The sequence below is a fragment of the Heptranchias perlo genome, chromosome 13 (genome assembly GCF_035084215.1).
Source record: "Heptranchias perlo isolate sHepPer1 chromosome 13, sHepPer1.hap1, whole genome shotgun sequence".
NCBI lineage: Eukaryota > Metazoa > Chordata > Chondrichthyes > Hexanchiformes > Hexanchidae > Heptranchias > Heptranchias perlo.
The window spans coordinates 33,786,977-33,811,458 of NC_090337.1; the positions used below are offsets into that span (position 1 = coordinate 33,786,977).

Consider the following 24,482-nt stretch of genomic DNA (forward strand, 5'->3'; position numbering starts at 1 on the left):
AGTGCCATATAAAGGGGCAGTCACCTGCAAGTATTCAGATCATTGGAATCTGTTTGAAATTCACCTGGCTGGATGTTTTCAGGAGTTTCTATATTTCTGCTCCAAACCTTCAAGAAGCTCAGGGAAGGTCCATACAGTGCTCAACATGGAAATTATCCCGTCCACTCTACTCTGTTTGGAGAAGGAAGAGCAGCAGCAGTAATAGGTCAGGGAACCCCAGGGTGCTGCACTTTGGGCTCTGAGGAGACCACAAAGCAAAATGTCACCTTTCATAGGGTCTATAGGGTCAAAGTCATCTACCTCCAGTTTTCCAAGGAGCAGTGCCTCAGGAAGCTGTCATAGGCCTGAGCAACATCTTACAGCAAGACCTGCAGGGTTGTATAAAGGCTTTATATACATGCAATTGTTATCCTTCCAGTTAAAGAGTGTAGAATAATGGTAGAAGAAAGTCCTGAGGAGGGAAAAGTTCGAAATATAATGCACATTTCATTGGATTTGTTTGTGAGAACTCGTTGAACTTTATCACAGTTAAATTCATGGTACACTGTGTGAATGAAATCAACCATTTGCAATGCCTACATAATCCACAACATGATACTACAGAAGCCATAACGTAACATAATTAAGTAACAGAGGTTTAACTTTCACCCGCATTTCCACATTCTAGATACAACTCATAGTCTTCAATATCAGACAATGGTAATCCATTACATGGACTGGATTCCAACACTGTGCTGCGGGTTGTCATCCTGGTTACACTTGCAGAATACCATCTAGGTTTGGAACTTTGGGATTTTCGCCTACACATCACTTCTTTAAACATCTCTCTGAATCGGGTGGACATGAGGTTATAGAGGATAGGATTGACTGCAGAGCTAAAATAGAAAAACACACCCGAGACAATATGGATATACTGATACAACCTGTGCAATTCCCCCGTCCAGTTGCTTATCATAATCCACATTAATCGATCTGTGTGAAAAGGTGCCCAGCAGATTCCGAACACAATCACCAGAACAACTGCAAAGAACAAAATACAATCATTAGTGCAAAAAGTTAAAAATGCAATAGTTTTGTAGTGCTGCAACTAAATGTTTCAAGATAACCAAAAACAAAAGTTTTCGTTGATCAAAAGTAACATCCAACTACACTTTAGAATCCCTCCCTCAAAGTAGAACGGAATTTTTAGTGGAACTATCAGCTCAGTACAATCAAGAATACATGCAACAATGCTTTCAAGCTGATTCTTCACCAACATCTCCGTATAGACACATGGGGGCCGATTTACTTCTTGCTACCTCCCCGCTTATACATGTCGAAAAACATGAAAATAAAATGACGTCCTTCCATTGGAGGTCCGCCTGTTCTGGGTGGACCTTGATTCAGGAGGCTCACGCTCCCGTTATGAACAGGTGGGGCCAAAAGGATACATTCAAAGAGGGGGGTCAACTGGCACATTGAAGACCGCAGCACAATTTTCACGTTAGCAAGTGCTGCCACTGGTACTTCCTTAACCCGCCCACAAAATATGGCCAGTACTGGTCAAGAGGCGGCCACTTCCAGCGCAATTTAAAGGGATACTAACCTGCTTTCATTTAAGATGCTTTAAAGGGCAAAAAGGGGGATGAATTTTTGAAGTGGGTTCAGGAGAGCTTTCTTAACCAGTATGTTTCCGGCCCAACGAGGAAGGAGGCATCGCTGGATCTGGTTCTGGGGAATGAGGTGGGTCAAGTAGAGCAAGTGGACAGTGGGGGAACATTTAGGGAACAGTGATCATAGCAGCATAAGGTTTAGATTAGCTATGGAAAAGGAAAAGGAGCAATCTAGAGTAAAAATATTCACTTGGCTAATTTCAGTAGTTTGAGAACGGATCTGCCCCGGGTGAATTGGAATCATAGATTGGTAGGCAAACTGTAATTGAGCAATGGGCGGCCTTCAAAGAGGAGATGTTCGGGTACAGTCTAGGTACATTCCTACAAGGGGGAAAGGTAGGACAACTAAAGCCAGAACTCCCTGGATGACGAAAGAGATAGAGAGTAAGATGAAGCAGAAAAAGCGGGCGTATGACAGACGTCAGGTTGGTAATACAAGTGAAAACCAGGCAGAATGTAGAAAGTTCAGAGGGGAAGTGAAAAAGGAAATAAGAGGGACAAAGAGAGAGTATGAGAATAGATTGCCAGCTAATATAAAAGGGAATCCAAAAGTCTTCTATAGGCATATAAATCATAAATGGATAATGAGAGGAGGGGTGGGGCCGATTAGGGACCAAAAAGGAGATCTACGCATGGAGGCAGAGGGCATGGCTGAATACTTTGCATCTGTCTTTACCAAGGAACAAGATGCTGCCAAAGTCACAGTAAAAGAGATAGTTGAGGTACTGAATGGGCTAAAAATTGATAAAGAGGAGGTACTAGAAAGGCTGGCTCTACTTATAGTAGATAAGTCACCCGGTCTGGATGGGATGTATCCTAGGTTGCTGAGGGAAGCAAGATGGAAATTGCAGAGGTACTGGTCATAATCTTCCAATCATCCTTAGATACGGGGGGGTAGTGCCAGAGGACTGAGAATTGCAAATGTGATATCCTTGTTTAAAAAAGCGTGTAAGGATAAATCCAACAATTATAGGCCAGTCAGCTTAACCTCCGTGGTGGGGAAACTTTTAGAAACAATAATCTGGGACAAAATTAACAGTCACTTGGATAAGTATGGATTAATTAAAGAAAGCCAGCACAGATTTGTTAAAGGCAAATCATGTTTAACTAACTTGATTGAGTTTTTTGAGGAGGTAACAGAGAGGGTTGATGAGGGCAATGTGGTTGATGTGTATATGGACTTCCAAAAGGCGTTTCATAAAGTGCCGCCTAATAGGCTTGTCATCAAAGTTGAAGCCCATGGAATAATAGGGGCAGCGGCAGCATGGATACAAAATTGGCTGAAGTGTTTCAGGAAACAGAGTTGTGGTGAATGGCTGTTTTTCGGACTGGAGAAAGGTACATTGTAATGTTCCCCGGGGTCGGTACTAGGACCACTGCTTTTCTTGATATATATTAATGACTTAGACTTGGGTGTGCAGGGCACAATTTCAAAATTTGCAGATGACACAAAACTTGGAAGGGTAATGAACAGTGAGGAGGATAGTGATAGACTTCAAGAGGACATAGATAGGCTGGTGGAAAGGGCGGACACGTGGCATATGAAATTTAACGCAGAGAAGTGTGAAGTGATACATTTTGGTCGGAAGAATGAGGAGAGGAATTATAAACTAACGGGTACAATTCTAAAATGGGTGCAGGAACAGAGAGACCTGGGGGTATATGTGCACAAATCGTTAAAGGTGGCAGGACAGGTTGAGAGAACGGTTAAAAAGACATATGGGATCCTAGGCCATATAAATAGAGGCATAGAGTACAAAAGCGAGGAAGTTATGATGAACCTTTATAAAACACTGGTTCGGCCACAACTGGAGTATTGTCTCTAATTCTGGGCATTGCACTTTAGGAAGGATGTGAAGGCCTTAGAGAAGGTGCAGAAAAGATTTACCAGACTGGTTCCAGGGATGAAGGACTTCAGTTATGTGGATAGATAGGAGAAACTGAGGTTGTTTTCCTTAGAGCAGAGAAGGTTGAGAGGAGATTTGATAGAGGTATTCAAAATCATGATAGGTCTTGACAGAATAGATAGAGAGAAACTGTTCCCACTGGCAGAAAGGTCAAGAACCAGAGGACATAGATTTAAGGTGATTGGCAAAAGAACCAAAGGCGACATGAGGAGTTATGATCTGGAATGCACTGCCTGAGGGGGTGGTAGAGGCAGATTCAATTGTCACTTTCAAAAGGGAATTGGACAAGTACTTGAAGGGAAAAAATTTGCAGGAATGGGTGGGGGAGTGGGACAAGCTGGATTGCTCTTGCAGAGAGCCGGCACGGGCTCGACGGGCCAAATGGCCACCTTCTGTGCTGTAACCATTCTATGATTCTATGATTCTATGAAAACTTTGGGAGACATTTTGCTGGGTTAGTTGATAGCAGTTTGTACAAGCATTTTAAAATCATTTCAGTAGCCAACAACCACTGAGATGTTTAGGGGCTTCTGGCAGTGCACTTTTTTCTAAATTCTTCTAGCAATTTCACTCTGGCTAGAGGAAGAGGAGGAAGAGAATTACCACCAACAGGAAGAAGAAACAAACAGAGCTGCAGCTGCAGGGAGACCACATAGAAGGAGGAATGGTCATAGGAATCCATACCCTTCCAACCGAGTGTATAGGCCCAGGACAATGTGTCTGCACTTTTCTGAGGAGAAGTGCATAAGAATGCAGTGATTTTATAGCGAGGCTATCAGAGAGTTGTGTTGCTTACTGCAACAAGATCTGTAACCAGCTTCTGGCACAACACTGCCTGTTGCAATCAACATCACTTTCTTTGCCTCTGGCTCCTTCCTGGCTGCAGGAGATAACAGTAATATTAATCCTCTACAATGGGGAGTCCAAACACAAATCGGGTGATCACTTTGCTGAACACCTCTGCTCAGTCTGCAAGCGTGAGCCTGATCTGCTGGTCGCTTGCCATTTTAATTCCCCGTCCCACTCCCGCGCAGACCTCTCTGTCCTCGGTCTGCCTCTTGCACTGTTCCAACGAAGCTCAACGGAAGCTCAATTAGGCACTTTCGATACAGCCTTCTGGACTCAACATTGATTTCAATAAGTTCAGATCATAACCACTGCTCCCATTTTTTCAGACAGCGAGTGTTGGTAATGGTTCTGATATGGCCATTTGCAGCTACTTTAGACCCATCTTTTGTTTCTTTGCTTGTCCCATTACCATCCTCCTTGCCTTGCAACATCATCCCTTTTGTCATTTAATCACTCCTGCTCTCCATCCTATCAGATCTTTCCTTTTGTTCTTTCCTCCCCTCCCCTTTCTCCCCCCCCCCACTTTCCCTGGCTCTGTACTTGCTTAAAAACTGTTTGATCTTCAACTTCTTCCAGTTCTGACGAAGGGTCATCGACCTGAAACGTTAACTCTGTTTCTTTCTCCACAGCTGCTGCTTGACTTGCTGAGTATTTCCAGCATTTTCTGCTTTTATTTCAGATTTCCAGTATCCGCAGTATTTTGCTTTTGATTTAACAGTAATATTAGTCAGTCTGCAGTAAATGCTTGCATTAAGCAGATGCCGATCCCATGTTTCCTAGAGCAAACACTTTCACCGCTTTTTCCATGGATATCTGGTTTTCAGGCCCAGTGTCACAATGAGTATCACAGCTGTTGTGTGGAATGAAGACTCGTAGCTTTGAATATTAGTATATTAAAGCTTAATGTGTGTGTAAAAAATTCCATTTTCGCTATTTTAAAGGAAGCATTAAAACATGGGTGAGTGCCTCCATTAAAATAGTAGGCAAAGGAATCCATTTAAATGTCTTAAGCATTCATTTTCTACACTTGAAGAGTCTAATTTTAAGGCACAGGTATCAGCTTCTATATTGTAAATCACTGGTAACATAACTAAATTGCATATGTAAACAATTACTTGAAAGTATCATTTAATCTAAAATGCGTGAACTGCATATCCTGATGAAGGGTCATTGTTCTGAAACGTTAACTCTGTTTCTTTCTTCACAGATGCTGCCTGACTTGCTGAGCATTTCCTGCATTTTCTATTTTTATTTCAGATTTCCAGCATCTGCAGTATTTTCTTTTTGATATCCTCTTTCTTACTATGTACCTGATTGGCACGATACACATCACTTAGAGATAATAGGCTTAATTTAATTAGACTGCAACAAATGGGGTGAGCTGGCCCGTTATGGCAGCTCAGAGGGCAGGCTATGCCAAATTTTGAAACAGGATTCTTTCACCTAACTTGAATAGGTGTTGGCATGTGAAAAGCTTTCCAAGTGAGGTTGGCCTGTAATACATTTGGCTGGAAGGTGTAACATCTATCAAGTCAACAGCTCTTAATGGGTTGCAGCTCACCATTAAAGGGGATGTTGTGGCAATGGCAGAAAATGGTCTAAATATTCACAATGGCACAGTGGAGATATGGGCAACTCTGTTTCCTTTGATACTGATGAGATGGAGATCCCACTGGAGGAGGTGTAGGATCGGGACAAGGGATAAGGGGACACAAATTTAACGTTTGCAGCTGACGGAAATGTAGTAAACGGTGAGTAGGATAGTAGCAGGCGTCAGGAGGACATAGACAGACTGGTGAAATGACCAGACACATGGCAAATGAAATTTAATGCAGAGAAATGTGAAGTGATGCATGTTGGGTGGAACATTGAGGAGAGGCAATATAAACGAAATGGTACAATTTTAAAGGAGGTGCAAGAAGAGAGACCTGGGGATTCACATACACAAATCTTTGCAGGTGGCAGAACAAGTTGATAAAGCTATTAAAAAACATATGGGATCCTTGGCTTCATAAATAGAGGCATAGAATACAAAAGCAAGGGCGTTACACTAAACATTTATAAATCACTGGTTAGGCCTCAGCTGGAGTATTGTGTCCAATTCTGGGCACCACACTTTAGAAAAGATATCAATGCCTTGGAGAGGGCGCAGTGGAAATTTACCAGAATGATATCAGGGGTGAGGGACTTCAGTTATGTGGAGAGACTGGAGAAGTTGGGATTGTTCTCCTTGGAACAGAGAAGGTTATGGGGACACTTAATGGCGACGTTCAAAATTATGAGGGGTTTTGATCGAGTAAATAAGGAGAAGCTGTTTCCACTGGTGAGTGAGTCAGTAACCAGAGGACACAGATTTAAAATAATTAGCAAAAGAACCAAATGGGAGATGAGGAGAATTTTTTTACGCAGCGAGTTATTGTGATCTGGAAGGCACTGCCTGAAAGGGCAGTGGAAGCAGATTCAATGGTAACTTTCAAAAGGGAGCAGGATATACACTTGAAAAGGAAAAATGTGCAGGGCTATGGGGAAAGAGCAACGGAGTGGGACTAACTGGATAGCTCTTTCAAAGAGCCAGCACAGGCACAATGGGACGAATAGCCTCCTTCTGTGCTGTAAGATTCTATAATTCTAGATGGACCAATTAAAGTGTTTTATTTGGGGCTGAAGACCACTCTCCAGTAAAAGTACAGTTGCATCAAGGAAGGTCATTAACGAATACAATGCAGCCACCACGTTCCATTGTTCAAGGACAGAATCTATTTGGTTAGAGTTAAGAAATAAAAGAGGTGCCATTACACTACTGGATGTATTCTATAGGCCACCAACTAGTGGGAAGGATATAGAGGAACAAATTTGCAGGGAAATTACAGAGAGGTGCAAAAGCTCAGGAGTAGTGGTAACTGGGGACTTCAACTATCCTAATATAGACTGGGATAACAATAATAATATAAGGGGTAAAGAGGGGGAGGAATTTTTGAAATGTATTCAGGATAACTTTCTTAACCAGTACGTTTCCGGCCCAACGAGGAAGGAGGCATTGCTGGACGTGGTTCTAGGGAATGAGGTGGGCCAAGTGGAGCAAATGTCAGTGGGGGAGCATTTAGGGAGCAGCGATCATAGTATCATTAGAATAGGTATGGAAAAGGACACAAACCACTCTAAAGTAAAACTACTCAATTGGAGGAAGGCCAATTTCAATGGGATAAGAACAGATCAGGCCTGGATAAATTGGAATCAAATATTGGCAGGCAAAACTGTAATTGAACAGTGGGCAGCCTTTAAGGAGGAGATGGTTCGGGTACAGTCTCGGCACATTCCCATGAGGCAAAAAGGTAGGACAACTAAAGCCAGAGCTCCCTGGATGTCAAAAGAGACAGTGAGTAGGATGAAACGGAAAAAAAGGGCGAATAACAGATGTCAGGTTGATAACACAAGTGAGAACCAGGCAGAATATAGAAAGTTCAGAGGGTAAGTGAAAAAGGAAATAAGAGGGGCAAAGCGAGAGTATGAGAGACTGGCAGCCAACATAAAAGCGAATCCAAAAGTCTTCTACAGGCATGTAAACAATAACAGCTGGCCTTTATTTCTAGGGGGATGGAGTATAAAAGCAGGGAAATCATGCTACAACTGCACAGGGTGCTGGTGAGACCACACCTAGAGTACTGCGTACAGTTCTGGTGCCCTTATTTAAGGAAGGACGTACTTGCATTGGAGGGAGTTCAGAGAAGGTTCACTAGGTTGATTCCGGGTATGGAAGGGTTGTTTTATGAGGAAAGATTGAACAGGTTGGGTCTATACTCATTGGAGTTTAGAAGAATGAGAGGAGATCTTATTGAAACATACAAGATTCTGAGGGGACTCGATAGGGTAGATGCTGAGAGGATGTTACCCCTCATGGGGGAATCTAAAACTAGGGGGCATAGTCTCAGAATAAAGGATCGCCCATTTAAGATGGAAATGAGGAGGAATTTCTTCTCCCAGAGGGTCGTAAATCTTTGGAATTCTTTACCCCAAAAAGCTGTGGAGGCTGAGTCATTGAATACATTCAAGGCTGAGTTAGACAAATTTTTGATCAGCAAGGGAGTCAAAGGATATGGGGAAAGGCGGGAAAGTGGAGTTGAGGTAAAAATCAGATCAGCCATGATCTCATTAAATGGCGGAGCAGGCCCTAGGGGCCAAGTGGCCTATTCCTGCTCCTATCTCTTATGGTCTTATAGTAAATAGGTAGTAAAAGGAGGGGTGGGGCCAATTAGGGACCATAAAGGAGATCTACTCATGGAGGCAGAGGGGATGGCTGAGGTACTAAATGAATACTTTGCACCTGTCTTTACCAAGGAAGAAGATGCTGCCAGAGTCTCAGTAAAGGAAGATATAGTTGAGATACTGAATGGGCTAAAAATTGATAAAGAGGTACAAGAAAGGCTAGCTGTACTTAAAGTGGATAAGTCACTCAGTCCAGATGGGATGCATCCTAGGTTGCTGAGGGAAATAAGGGTGGAAATGGTGGAGGTACTGGCTATAATCTTCCAAACATCCATAGATACGGGGGGTAGTGCCAGAGGACTGGAGAATTGCAAATTTACACCCTTGTTCAAAAAAGGGTGTAAGGATAAACCCAGCAACTATAGGCCAGTCAGTTTAACCTCAGTGGTGAGGAAACTTTTAGAAACGATAATCCGGGACAGAATTAACAGTCACTTGGATGAGGGTGGATTGATTAGGGAAAGCCAGCACAGATTTGTTAAAGGCAAATCATGTTTAACTAACCTGATACAGTTTTTTGATGAGGTAACAGAGAGGGTAGATGAGGGCAATGCAGTTGATGTGGTGTATATGGACTTTGAAAGGGCGTTTGATAAAGTGACGCACAGTAGGCTTATCATCAAGATTGTGGCCCATGGAATAAAGGGGGCAGTAGCAACATGGATACATAATTGGCTAAAGGACAGGAAACGGAGAGTCGTGGTGAACGATTGTTTTTCGGACTGGAGGGAGGTGTACAGTGGTGTTTCCCAGGGGTCAGTGCTGGGACCACTGCTTTTCTTGATATATATTGATGACTTGGACTTGGGTGTAAAAGGCACAATTTCAAAATTTGCAGATGACACAAAACTTGGAAGGGTAGTAAACAGTGAGAAGGATAGTGATAGACTTCAAGAGGATATAGACAGGCTGGTGGCATGGGCGGACACATGACAGATGAAGTTTAATGCAGAAAAATGCGAAGTGACACATTTCGGTAGGAAGAACGAGGAGTGGCAATATAAACTAGAGGGCACAACACTAAAAGGGTACAGGAACAGAGAGATTTGGGGGTATATGTACACAAATCGTTGAAGGTGGCAGGGCAGGTTGAGAAAGCGGTTACAAAGCATACGGGATCCTGGGCTTTATAAATGGAGGCATAGAGTACAAAAGTATGGAAGTCATGATGAATCTTTATAAAACACTGGTTTGGCCACAACTGGAGTATTGTGTCCGGTTCTGGGCACCGGACTTCAGGAAAGATGTGAAGGCCTTAGAGAGGATGCAGAAGAGATTTACTAGAATGATTCCAGGGATGTGGGACGTTAGTTACATGGATAGACTGGAGACACTGGGGTTGTTCTCCTTGGAACAGAAACAGTTGCGAGGAGATTTGATAGAGGTATTCAAAATCTTGAAGGGTCTAGAGAGAGAAGATAGAGAGAAACTGTTCCCATTGGTGGACGGGTCAAGAACCAGAGGACGTAGATTTAAGGTGATTGGCAAAAGAATCGAAGGCGACATGATGAAAAACTTGTTTACACAGCAAGAATTTTCAGTTATTCAGAGAGAGCCAGCATGGATTTGTGAAAGGTAGGTCATGCCTGACAAACCTGACTGAATTTTTTGAAGAGGTGACTAAAGTAGTGGGCAGGGGAATGTCAATGGATGTTATTTATATGGACTTCCAGAAGGCATTTGATGAAGTCCCACATAAGAGACTGTTAGCTAAGATAGAAGCCCATGGAATCGAGGGTAAAGTATGGACTTGGTTAGGAAGTTGGCTGAGCGAAAGGCGACAGAGAGTAGGGATAATGGGTAGGTACTCACATTGGCAGGATGTGACTAGTGGAGTCCCGCAGGGATCTGCCTTGGGGCCTCAATTATTCACAATATTTATTAACGACTTAGATGAAGGCATAGAAAGTCTCATATCTAAGTTTGCCGATGACACAAAGATTGGTGGCATTGTAAGCAGTGTAGATGAAAACATAAAATTACAAAGGGATATTGATAGATTGGGTGAATGGGCAAAACTGTGGCAAATGAAATTCAATGTAGGCAAATGTGAGGTCATCCACTTTGGATCAAAAAAGGATAGAACAGGGTACTTTCTAAATGGTAAAAAGTTAAAAACAGTGGATGTCCAAAGGGACTTAGGGGTTCAGGTACATAGATCATTGAAGTGTCATGAACAGGTGCAGAAAATAATCAAGAAGGCTAATGAAATGCTGGCCTTTACATCTAGAGGACTACAGTACAAGGGGGCAGAAGTTATGCTGCAGCTATACAAAACCCTGGTTAGACCGCACCTGGAGTGCTGTGAACAATTCTGGGCATCGCTCCTTCGGAAGGACATATTGGCCTTGGAATGAGTGCAGCGTAGGTTTACTAGAATGATACCCGGACTTCAAGGGTTAAGTTACGAGGAGAGATTACACAAATTGGGGTTGTATTCTCTGGAGTTTCGAAGGTTAAGTGGTGATCTGATCGAAGTTTATAAGATATTAAGGGGAACAGATAGGGTGGATAGAGAGAAACTATTTCCGCTGGTTGGGGATTCTAGGAGTAGGGGGCACAGTCTAAAAATTAGAGCCAGACTTTTCAGGAGTGAGATTAGAAAAGATTTCTACACACAAAGGGTGGTAGAAGTTTGGAACTCTCTTCCACAAACGGCAATTGATACTAGCTCAATTGCTAAATTTAAATCTGAGATAGATAGCTTTTTGCCAATCAAAGGTATTAAGGGATATGGGCCAAAGGCAGGTATATGGAGTTAGATCACAGATCAACCATGATCTTATCAAATGGCGGAGCAGGCACGAGGGGCTGAATGGCCTACTCCTGTTCCTATGTTCCTATGAGTGGTTAGGATCTGGAATGCACTGCCTGAGGGGGTGGTGGAGGCAGATTCAATCATTGCCTTCAAAAGGAAACTGGATAATTACTTGAAAGGAAAAAATTTGCAGGGCTACGGGGAATGGACGCGGGAGTGGGACTAGCTGAATTGCTCTTGCGTAGAGCTGGCGCGGACTCGATGGGCCAAATGGCCTCCTTCCGTGCTGTAACGTTTCTATGATTCTATGATTCAGTGCTACAAATGAAGATGAGGTTTGCTGGCATCATGAGGAGGGCGAAGGTGAGAATGCTCATCACTTCTGCACATGTTTCTTGTGAGGCCCATGAAGCATAGCATATACCTAAGTGGGGAACTCCCACGCCATCTGGGAGATACCATTTTAAGCATTTTACACAACCATTGCCCTTTTACAAAAGTTCTTTCCTTGTGCCCAAGATGGACACTTTCTTTTCTGTTGGAGATGGCAGTCAAGGAACAGAAAACAAATGCTCAGGCTTCCAGCCCGAGGGTCTTTTCTCCTTTTTAGGGGATTCCCAGTGAGGTTAGCTGCCATAGATGCAGAGGCTAACCCTGGTCTCCTACAAACCATCCCCCAAGTATTATTTCTCCTTCCAAAAATGTGGATACCATGGACTACTGTATAATGACAGCATCATGGCTGTTTCCTGGACAATGGACATAATGATGTTATCATGCTCAGATATCACATGACAATTAATTGAGTGCCAACCCTTTCTGTTTACGCAGGCCATGAGGTTGATAAGAAGAGCCATGATGCCCATCTGGGTGTTGTTTGATTTCTTGTTACTCAAGGGAACCCTACCAACTAGTGAAAGTTCTGGCTCCTGTCGAGCTGATACCTCCTTTCCATAGGATTAAGTGATGAAAGTATTATCTTTGCAAACATAGTGTTTGCCACTCACTTACTACATACATCCACTACAGATTGCCTGATATGTCAGATGACCACTAGTGTGGCTTGGAAGGATCTGTTAGCAGGGAACCTTCATGATGGGGTGACCTTCATTTTACAGGAAGAGCTGCCCCTGTTCCAGATGTTGTCTTCTGGTCACCCAGATGGTACACTCTGCACAGCAAAATGTAATTCAAATACGTGAAACAACCCTGTTGCCTACTTGAGCAGGCCAGATTCCAGAAATTCCAATGTGCCCATTCTATATGCCAAAGTGCACAATGTGGGCAGAGCCTTGGCCAAAGTAAGAGTCAGCATGGCACTTGATTTTAATAATTTAACTACTTAACTGGGACTAATGGACCTGTAGCATGGCCTCATTTTCTCCCCCTCAAATCATGCATTGCTAGATGTCTTGTTACTGCCACCACAGATACATAGAGGTTACAACACAGAAACAGGCCATTCAGTCCAACGAGTTTGTGTCAAGGTTTGCCCTCCAAGCAAGCAATTAGTTCAAATCATATTTACCCCCCAGTTCTCATATCCCTTCAACCCCTTTTCCTTCATCTACCTATCCAAACTAATCGTAAATGTTGACATAGTTTCTTCCTCAACCATTAGCCACTAACAGCCTCACCACTCTTTGTGTTAAGATGTTTTTCCTGCCATCTGTTCTAAATCTTACCTTTAATCTGATATCCATGACACTTCATTCTTGAGCCCCCCAACATATTAGAAACAATCTGCTTCTATCCACCCTGTCCCATCCTTTCATAATTTTAAACATTTCTATTATATCGGCCCCTAGTCTGCTTTGTTCTAATGAAAAACGACCCAATTTTTCAAGTCTTTCTTCCCATTTCTATTTTCTCATACCAGGCAGCATCCTAGTGAATCTGTGTTGTACCCTCTCTAAAGCCACAATGACCTTCCTACAGTGTGAAGCCCAATACTGCACACACTACTCTAACTGAGGTCTTATTAGTGTAATAAATGGGCTCATCATTACCTCTTGGTTTTTATATTCTATACCTCAAGATAAAACCTAGAATTCTGTTAGCTTCTTTAACAGTCTTACCAACCTGAGGTGTGATTACTATTCTGTGAACCTGTGCTCTCAATCCCTCTGCTCTTCCACAGCACCCAGCCTACAAGTTAGGTCTTGTACTGTCAGCAAAGCATTGCAAAATCAAAGAATCCTTCTAATCCCATATCTTTTCTTTAATCTACGTGAAACTTATTTACAACCCTTTGAAGTGGATAGGAGGAAGACGTGAAGGGACTTGTTAAAATATGGATCAAAGTGCACTTTATGTGATACTAAATGCTTTGGGCATTAAATCACGTCTAATTAACTGCAAATTATTTTTCTACAAAGAGCTGGTGTCACAAATAAATCTAAAACTTTATCAACTTCAACTTGCTTGTTAGCTGTCAGTTCACCAGATAATTTACCTCACAAAGCTGGAATAGACTTAAAAGTATTACCATGGCCTAAAAATACAATAATTGTGAACTTAATTATTTTTATATAAATGAAGTATACACGTAAATCTCCAATGGCATTGTTCATGGTGAGTCTGTGGGTACAATGTTTGATAAAATGGGTCCACTAAACTCCATCAGCAATCATCCCTTCCATTCCCAGCAGAGCCAGTCAGACTTCCCCTCCCCATAAAAGGGTTTCTCTGATGATTTGTTCTCCCTCTCAATTGGGTTCCCAATTTGACACACTCCTGGGGTTTCCCTTTCTCTTCCTCCCTTCCCTATTCAACAAGAAGGTCTCTCTCACTTTCATTTTCCCAACAGTATCTGTCTCTCTGCCTCCCCGTTTCTTGAGCTGCAGCGCTGATTATTTCACTGGAGATGGATGTCTGAGCATGTGCATATTGTTATTAGCTCATATCAGTGGTTCTCAAACTTTTTTGTGCTGGGCCCTGCTGTTTCAAGCCTTTTAGCCCAAGTCTCACGTACAAAAATTTTCATTACCTCTATGGTTTCTGGTAAGTCTTCAAAAAACTTCTGTTTCGCCCCTTCACTCCTGTTTTCCTCTATGTCTCCTCCATTTCTAATTCTCCCTCTCTCTTCTCCTATTCACTGCTGTTTCTCTCTCTCTTCCTTCACTTTTATTTCTCTCAATCTCCCCTCGTTCAATGCTCTTTTTTTTCTCGTTCACTTCTATTTGTCGTTCACTTCTATTTCTTTTCTCATTCATTTGTTTCTCTCATTATTTGATTCTCTCCCTCATCTTCATTTTTCTCTTTCTTCCATTACATTTTTTACTTTCCATTTTTCTCTTCTTTTTTTACTCTTCTATCTTTATCTTTCTGTTTGCAGAGCCCCCTGTAAATGATGACACACCCCTCGGAATCCCCTGTGAATACTGGCAGGGACTGCCAATGAATAATGATACACTCTGGACAATAGCTGTAAATACTAACACACTTCCAAGGATCTCTTGCATTTCTGAAGATATCCCATGTGCTAAATTACAAATGACACCATCAGCTGCTGAAAGGAAAACAATTGTAAACAATTTTACAACACCAAGTTATAGTCCAGCAATTTTATTTTAAATTCACAAGCTTTCGGAGGCTACCTCCTTCCTCAGGTGAACGATTTGGAAATGTCCAAATCGTTCACCTGAGGAAGGAGGTAGCCTCCGAAAGCTTGTGAATTTAAAATAAAATTGCTGGACTATAACTTGGTGTTGTAAAATTGTTTACAATTGTCAACCCCAGTCCATCATCGGCATCTCCACATCAAAGGAAAACAATGCTATTAATGTAGAAGACAAATGTATTCAGCAAGAGAGATAACATGCTAGAAAGTCTGATAACAGAAAGAAATCTGATGACTTTGGGACCCCCCTGGGAGTCAGGGAACCCAAATTGCAATCCTGCTTAGAACAAATTCAGGCCTATACCTGTCCCCTGTGAGCAGTAGCTCACACCCCCACCCAATGAAAATCAAATTTCTCCCTCCACTCACTGAGTAACAACTCACGCCTCTTCCAGACTCTCACCCAGAAGCAACTCAGCACCAGCCCCCACCTGAAGCCAAAACTTTACCCTCTGTAATGTTCCCCTCCCCCACTTAAGAAGAAAAATGTTCTTCTCTTCCTACGGAGAGGAAAATTTGCCCTGGCCCAGTGCCACCCAATCCTTCCCCATCTACCACTGTACCCTCTCCCCCACTCCCTGCTCTCTTCTGCTTCCCATCTCTCCATCCACAACCCCCTTCTCTCCTTGTCCACCCTCACCCTGCTCCGCTCTTCCCCCCACTATGGAGAAATGGGCCCTGGCCCAGTGCTACACACCCTATCATTGCTTTCTGTTGCTTCCTCTCCTCCGCCCACTCCTCCTGCTCTGTCACCCTCCTCTTTCCCCTTGTCTTTCTCCCCATCCACTTCTCCCCACCCCCTCTCCTTCTCTCCCCACCTTACTCTCGTTCCTCTCCTTTCTCTCCCACTTCCTCTTCCTCCTCCCCTTCCTGATCCTCCTCCTCAACCCAGTTTCAGTGATCCCACTGCCTTCTAAGATGCTTGACCTGAATACTGGACTTTGTCTTGACTCCCCCTGTACGACGTCACAAGAGATCAACTAGTTTTATATTACATATATAAATTAAAAACGACAAGGAACCCTTACCTACTCTGCTCATAACCCTTTTCAACTTGAAAAGTTCTCATTTGTGGCTAGTTTCTGCTTCCCATTTTTAAGCTAAGTGACAAGCTTTTTCTATGAATCTTTACCTTAGATATTAATCACCAATAAGAAAGACTTGCATTTCTATAGTGCCTTTCATGACTTCAGGACGTCCCAAATTGCTTCACAGCCAATGACATACTTTGGAAGTGTAGGCACTGTTGCAATATAGGAAACACGGCAGCCAAATTGTGTACAGCAAGGTCCCACAAACAGCAATGAGATAATGCCCAGAAAATCTGGGGGGGGGGGGGGTGGTTTGTGCTATTGGTTGAGGAATAAATATTGGCCAGGGCATTGGGATAACTCCCCCACTTTTCTTCGAACAGTGACGTGGGATTTTTTACATCCACCTGAGAGGGCAGACATTGGTTTAACATCTCACCCGAAATACGACACCTCCCATAGTACAGCACTCCTTCAGTATTGCACTGAAGTGCAAACCTAGATTGTGTGCTCAAGTCTCTGAAGTGGGACTTGAACCATTGATCTTCTCACTCACAGGCAAGAGTGCTACCAATGGAGTCAAGGCTGATACCTTCATAAGGAACCTTGCCAAAAGCTTTTGGAAAATCCAAGTAGTATCAATTATATTTCCCATGTCCATCATATTAGTGATGTCTTTGAAAAACTCCATGATCTCTTTTCCGTAAACGGGTCTTCTTTAACGAGTCATACTTCGTCAACTACTTACCCAGTAAATTTTCAAAATGATTTTGCAACAAATCTTAAACTTACTCGTCAATATTTTTCAGGTATGTTTTCTGATGCATTATTTAATTAATGGGGTTCTGTTGAGTTATATTCCAATCCTTAGGAATCTCTCCTGAATTTAGCAAATTTACAAAAATGTCAGTTAAAGCTTCACAGTTAAGCCTTTCAATAACCATATTTTTGTTATTTGTATGCTGTTTCATCCTCCTCTTCTGTTTCTGAAACTTTGAAATCTAACTTAAGCAACTTTTCCTCTCCTCTTCAGGAAAGGCTGCTAAGAAACAACTATTTAATAACTGGATGTAGTTATACTAATACTCCTGCATCAACACAAAGGGTTTTGCGTTGCTCATCTATGCAAAAGTGATTATATGATTTGGGAGTCATTTCAGCAATCTAATTCCTGAGTACACTAAAATTAACTAGTAAACCCACCTCTGATACATGCTGCTTTTCCTTGGACTTTCTGCCATTGCATCACCATAACTTTGTTGGAAATGCGGCTGGAACCCCGTTTACGGTTTTAAATGGAGTTTCCACCCCACTTCCAATTAAATTATGTAAGAACATAAGAAATAGAAGTAGGAGCAGGCCATACGGCCCCTCAAGCCTGCTCCGCCATTCAATCAGATTATGGCAGATCTTCTACCTCATCTCCACTTTCCCGCCCTATCTGCATATCCCTTGATTCCCTTAGTGTCCAAAAATCTATCGATCTCAGTTTTGAATATATTCAATGTCTGAGCATCCACAGCCCACTGGGGTAGAGAATTCCAAAGATTCGCAACCCTCTGAGTAAAGAAATTTTTCCTCATCTCAGTCCTAAATGGCTGACCCTTTATCTTGAGTCTATGTCCCCTAGTTCTCGACTCTCCAGCCGGGGGAAACAGCCTCTCAATATCTACCCTGTCAAGCCCTCTAAGAATTTTATACGTTTCATCAAGATCACCTCTCATTTTTCTAAACTGCACTTGTGGTGATGCAGCAGCAGAAAGTCCAAGTTTCACACATTGGGTGCAGTATAATTCCAGCCTGGTGTGATGCTGCAATTTAAAGATAATCCATTGACCTTTTGGGGAGTGTATAAACTTCAGAAAACTCTCACCCGTGCACTTCTAACATTAAAATAACCACCCAGGGAATGGAGCTGCACCTACAAATCGAAATACACTTATGCAGAACTCCTTTTTTGCTAAAGTCAATGTGAGATGCAGTTGACAATATAACTTGAATCTAACAATTGAGCATGATGCTGTACAGATACCAATGACACATCAGTATCCATAACTGTAATCTTTGTCCCCAAATTCCAGCTTCCCAGTACCATTTCAAGAGGACCAATACTTCTGTTCACTCTTTGTTTACTGTCTATATAAAAGTCCCTTCATTGTTACCTGGAATGTTACTCAACAACCTTATATCCAGTTTTAAAGATAGAGCTTAATATTGTAAATGCAGGTCAGTATTACCCCACCTGTGATAATCTGGAGTCATCTTTATTAATAATGTAGCAACAACATTTTATTTTCGCACTGAAAAAATGCTTCATAGGATTTTTAAAAATGTGCCCGATGTAACTAATTTTGGTAATTAATTAATTAGGACCATAATGCCCCAACAAAATGTTGCTTCTCTATTTTTCATAGAAGTCACTCCACAATGTTAGAGGTGAGATAATTCAGACATACATTTACAATCATGCTTTATTTTTACAATTGAAAACCGAGTAAAGGAAAAGGAATTGTCTATTTTCTTATTAACAGATAGGGGGAGGAGATCTGAACCGAGTTGTACGATGCGTGGAGATCCTTTGTTTCAAACTTACACAGCATTTTGGTGACTTGGCGTCTCCTGACCTTTTCTTGTTGCATTCGGACAGTCTGGTACTTGCCATTTCCCACCCCAGGCTTGAACTCCAACAATGTCTTCTCTCCTTTCAATTGCAAACCGATCAGTAAGTACAACATACTTATAGTGATCATCGGGACGAAGAAAAAAAGCACCGTGGTGATCTGAATGATGAGATTATACATCCAGACTGGCTTTAGTAACATACAGGTAGCGGACTCTTCAATGTGTTCTTCAAATGGGGTATTCAGGTAATAGATACCGTGCAGGCTAGTGTTGGGAATAGCCGAACAAACAGAAACCACCCAAACCGCTACTATAACACGTTTGGCATGAGTTCTGGTAACAACACACTTTGCTTTAAGGGGATGCACAACCGCGATGTACCTCTCAACACTGAGGGCCGTCACGTTTAATATAGAGGCAAAGCAAACAGTCTCAAAAAGAAACGTTTTAAAATGACATCCTGCTTGACCGAGGAGAAACGGGTAGTTCCTCCACATTTCATAAAGTTCCAGCGGCATTCCCAAAATCAGGACCAGCAGATCCGAAATTGCCAAGCTGAATAAATAATAATTGGTAGGAGTTCTCATAACCTTGTGTTTCGCTATAACGATGCATGTTAAAGCATTCCCAAGCGCGCCTACCACAAAGATACAGAGATAGATAATACAGACTGGCGTGAAAAAGGTGGATCTTCTCGGACCCAAATATTTAAACAGTAGCTCTTCTTTGGTCATAAAAAAGTCCTCTGGGACAGTGTAATTCCAGGTGAGGTTCTGTTGTTGATAGCTAGAGTTGCACAAGTATTGGTAGATTGTTTGGAGAAATGGACTCCGATTTTTCAGGGATTCCATTTGAGAACAGTTTTTGGGGAATTGTTCTTCGCTCGATGAAAGTTGCATTGCTTTTTCCCCTTAAGAGTAAATGGAGATGAACACAGGCATAGTGAAAATAAGCTTACATCACTTTTAAACTGTTAACTTTTCTTATTTCACAGTAACAGCGCGGTATCTTGCAACTTGAAAATCTTTACTGCATATTATTATTGGTATTTATTTTTATATCAGTTTTACTGCAGAAAAGAAGCTTTACTCTTAAAAGGGTAAAACTGCTTTACTCTTAAATATACTGTAAAGACCGACGATGGACAAGAAAACTACAAAATTGGACAGGCTGAAGAATTCAGAGTTTTTCGGAGCAGCAAAGTTATGTTTCTCCATTTACAAATGTAATAGGTCCATGGTGAGATTTTATTACTCGTGGCCCTAGATATAATGGAAATCTACTTACTGCACTCGATTAAGCAGAAACTGTATTTTTCTTTATAATTGAGTTTGGACTTCAGTCGGTAGGGTTTTTCAGTTCCTGAGAGCTGGTCCTCAGACAGGCAGCTGGAATTAGGTCTGTACACCATCCATCCCTTGTCACTGAGCATCCAAGCTCCCACCCACAGGCTAGTGTCAGCAGTAAAAAGGAGCACCACAGCAATTAGTCGTTGTGACAGGGTAGGTGCAGACGGCTAGAGAGACGCTTATGTCGTTATAAATACAATAAACTTTGCATCGCTTCTGACGTCTACAAGGCATAATTTAGCATTTCCAATCCTTGTGATTACATCCTGTGCTGATTGATGTGTACTGATTTGACGTGAATTGATTCTTTTTGCATGATGCAGCCCTATGAAAAGAGAGTGAATTTTATTCTAAAAGAACCTTCAACCCCCTGAGTGTTCGAACACATAAAAAAGCTGCGAAGTCCCAAGGCATTTTTAATATGTTAATTACCATAGTATTAGTCTTGCGAGATCAGCTGGGCAGCGAAAATGGAAACTGCACGGTTCCAAACTTTGTATCAACAGCTTCAGATATGTGTTTATGATTTTTACGGTCATCTTTCAATGTATTTCACTTTTTTTGCGTTGGATATATGAATAATATTTTAATTATTTTTTTCCATGTAGCTGATATTTCTAACTACATTGCGCACAAAACGTAGCGGGTTGCATTCAGCTCAATCCCCCCTCCAACATAGGAATAATCACACCTTGATGTGAAATGGAAACATTGGAAATAAATTGTGATGACTTCACTTTCATTCACATAGACCCAAATAGCGTTCACATAGTAGATACTTTTAGTATAAAATATACAAGTCTAAATTGCTGGTTACAGTTACAGACAATTTGCTCCTCTCTCTTTGAAATCAGTGTTTTAAATATCTCAAAGCTGTAGCACACGTTGATGAAAATGTCACGTTAATGTCACATGATCAGCCGCTCATGCCATAGAAAGGGAAACTTATGTAGGGATAAGTATTAATTTCAGATAAATCCTAAGTGATAAGTTATTTTGCTCCACTGAGAGCTCCTCTATGGATCCTTGTTATCATTCATATCATTCATTTCAGTAGAACAGATAGGAGCCTTAGAGAGCTTTTCATGCACCTGCTTTATACATCGCTGAAAGAAGGGTCAGCAACATTAAGAAGGTGGACTGCAACCATCACCCACATTTGTCTACACTTGTTGAACCCATGGATCAGTGTAGAAGCTCTATGTAAATGATATTTTTAAAATAAAAAATGACCACAAGAAAAGTACCTATGCTTTATCTAGGAGTTATAGTCCAGCAATTTTATTTTAAATTCACAAGCTTTCGGAGGCTTCCTCCTTCGTCAGGTGAACGATGTGAAGGAGGAAGCCTCCGAAAGCTTGTGAATTTAAAATAAAATTGCTGGACTATAACTTGGTGTTGTAAAATTGTTTACAATTGTCAACCCCAGTCCATCACCGGCATCTCCACATCTTATCTAGGAGTGATTACTTCTTATTCCTAATCCTGACCATTACAACAAAGCTCCCTTTAACATCATCTAAACTTGTTTCTAAATACTGTCACTTTCGTACCCCCCCAAAATCAACACTTCAACAAATAATTACCTACATCTATGTAATGTCATGTGTAGCATTAGGAGTAGCCACTTTGATTAGGAGCCAGCTGTACCCCCGTGGATGGACTCCCATCTCTGGTCTCCAATGCTGCACACAACTCTAATCTATAGCTCTCAGTCGTCACTTGTGGACAGTGACGGTCACATCCTGGGCAATTGCGTTGACTCCCCGGCTAAACTAGGTAGAGGGTAGCTCTTGGGTAGATGTCCTTGAATGGTGGGGAGACACCTATCTCCCTTTCTAGTGCACGAGGTCTACCGTGGCGATCATGTGGACTCAGTGGATATGCTAATTTTGCTGACTGAAAGTGCACATTAGCACAGCTATGTGGATAGCTGAGATCGGAGGCCATCCGCTACAGCTGACTTCATCTCCAGCTGCCACACATATGTCTCGCCACTGGGTCCAGATGAAGGAAGCCGACAGAGTGAGGCAGGCTCTGCTCAAATCTTCCTCACTGTAATCCAATTCTCGCGCTGGTATCATTTCCATGTCCACAACACCATACCACTTCCCAAATGGGCTAGCGGTGAAACAGCGGTTGTGGATTCAATGGCAGCTGCAGTTATGAACTTGTACACAGGCGGCTCAGGGTATCGGGACCGAAGCAGCAGTGGAGTTTGGCAGCCCCCTGAGTGACTGAGTAGTCCTATTTAGGATCGCTCACCTCCGTAAAGGTGCAAGAAACAATGGCTCCTTCATTAACTCCTGGTCAGTTTACCGCAGCTGACGGGAATCCCACATAAGTGGTCGAAACAATAACAGAACCAAACACTTACACAATGCAGCTTGGAATGTGAGAACACTCCAGGACACTGGGTCAACAAGTAGACCTGAAAACATTGTTATTGTTTAGATAAAGAAGGTCAGCTGAAAGAGGTTGATGCAGGATGCAACAACTTCTGGATAGGGTGCTCTTAAGCGAAACGTAGAGAAGCTAAGGTTGGCTTTGCTGTGAAATCCAACATGACATCTAAGCTTGAAAGCCGTCCTAAAGGAATCAGTCTGATGATTATGAGACTTTCGTTGTCTCGTAAAAGACATGCCTCCAATATTAGTATCTATGAATCAACAATGACAATGAAGATCTACAGCATGTTATCTCACCGGGTTCCTAGAAAGAAAAAAACTCATTACCATGGGTGACTTTAATGCTCGTGGACGAGCTCACCACCTGTGCTGGAAGGCAGTCATTGGTAGACATGGCATAGAAATCAATGTTGAGTCCAGAAAGTTGTAAAGTGCCTAAACAAAAGATGAGGTGCTGTTCCTCAAGCTTCCATTGAGCTTCATTGGAACAATATAGGAGGCTGAGGGCAGAGAGAGAGTGGGACGGAGAATTAAAATGGCAAGTGACCAGCAGATCAGGGTCATGCTTGGGGACTGCGTGGAGGTGTTCAGCAAAGTGATCAACCAATCTATGTTTGGTCTCCCCAATGTAGAGGAGACCGCATTGTGAGCAACGAATACAGTATACTAAATTGAAAGAAGTATAAGTAAACTGCTGTTTCACCTGGAAGGAGTGTTTTGGGCCCTGGATGGTGGGAAAGGAGGAGGTGAAAGGGCAGGTATTGCATCTCCTGCGCTTGCATGGGAAGGTTCCATGGGGGGGAGAGTGGGTGTTGGGGGTGATGGAAGAGTGGACCAGGGTGTCGCGGAGGGAGCGGTGCTTTCGGAATGCTGAAATGGGAGGGGAGGGAGATGTGTTTGGTGGTGGGATCGTGCTGGAGGTGGCACAAATGGCGGAGGATGATATGTTGAATGTGGAGGCTGGTGGGGTGGAAGGTGAGGACAAGGGGGAACCCTTTCATGGTTCTGGGAAGGAGGGGAAGGGATGAGGGCAGGAGTGTTGAAAATAGGATGGACACAGTCATGGGCCCTGTCAATTACAGTGGAGGGGAATCCTCGTTTGAGGAAAAAGGATGACATATCAGAAGCACTAGTCAGAACAGAACAGATGTGATGGAGACAGAGAAACTGGGAGAAGGGAATAGAGTCCTTACAGGAAGCGGGGTGGGAGGAAGTGTAATCAAGGTAGCTGTGGGAGTTGGTGGGCTTATAATAGATATTGGTTGACAGCCTATCCCCAGAAATGGAGATAGAGAAGTCGAGGAAGGGAAGAGTCGGAGATGGACCATGTGAAGGCAAGGAAAGGGTGGAAATTGGAAGCAAAGTTGATGAAATTTTCTAGTTTGGAGCGAGAGCAGGAAACGGCACCGATACAATCATCAATGTACTGGAAAAAGGTGAGGGGGGCCCTGAGTAGGACTGGAACAAGGAATGTTCCACGTATCCCACAAAAAGGCAGGAATAGCTGGGAGGCATATGGGTTCCCATAGCGACACCTTTTATTTGGATGAAGTGAGTGGAGTCTAAGGAGAAGTTGTTCAACTTAAGAACAAGTTCGGCCAGGCGGAGGAGGGTGGTAGTGGATGGGGACTGGTTGGGCCTCTGTTTGAGGAAGAAGCAGGATGCCGCAGGCTGTCCTGATGAGGGATGGAGGTGTAGAGGGACTGAACATCCAAGGTGAAAAGGAGACGGTTAGGGCCGGGGAACTGGAAACTATTAAAGTGGCGGAGAGCGTCAGAAGAGTTGCGGATGGAGGTCGGAAGAGACTGGACAAGGGGAGAAAAAGTAAGGTTGGGAAAGGAAGAAATAAGTTCCGTGGAGCAAGAGCAGGCTGAAACGATGGATCTACCGGGGCACTCCTGTTTGTGGATCTTGGGAAGGAGGTAGAAGGGGGCTATGCAGAGTTGGGGGACTATAAGGTTGGAGGCCGTGGGTGCAAGATCTCCAGAGGAGATGAGGTCAGTGACGGTCTGGGAAACAAT

At 42.7% G+C, this 24,482-nt stretch overlaps 1 protein-coding gene across 1 annotated transcript; it reads right to left on the reverse strand.

Annotated features, from left to right (window-relative positions):
• Positions 1 to 637: 637 nt before the first annotated feature.
• On the reverse strand, positions 638 to 19,603 carry nmur1a (neuromedin U receptor 1a). The gene is made up of 2 exons (XM_067994724.1): positions 18,676 to 19,603; positions 638 to 1,020 (listed from the first exon to the last, which is right to left on the reverse strand). The coding sequence occupies exons 1-2, from the start codon at positions 19,601 to 19,603 to the stop codon at positions 638 to 640; spliced, it is 1,311 nt and encodes a 436-aa protein (XP_067850825.1).
• Between the last annotated feature and the right edge of the window lie 4,879 nt (positions 19,604 to 24,482).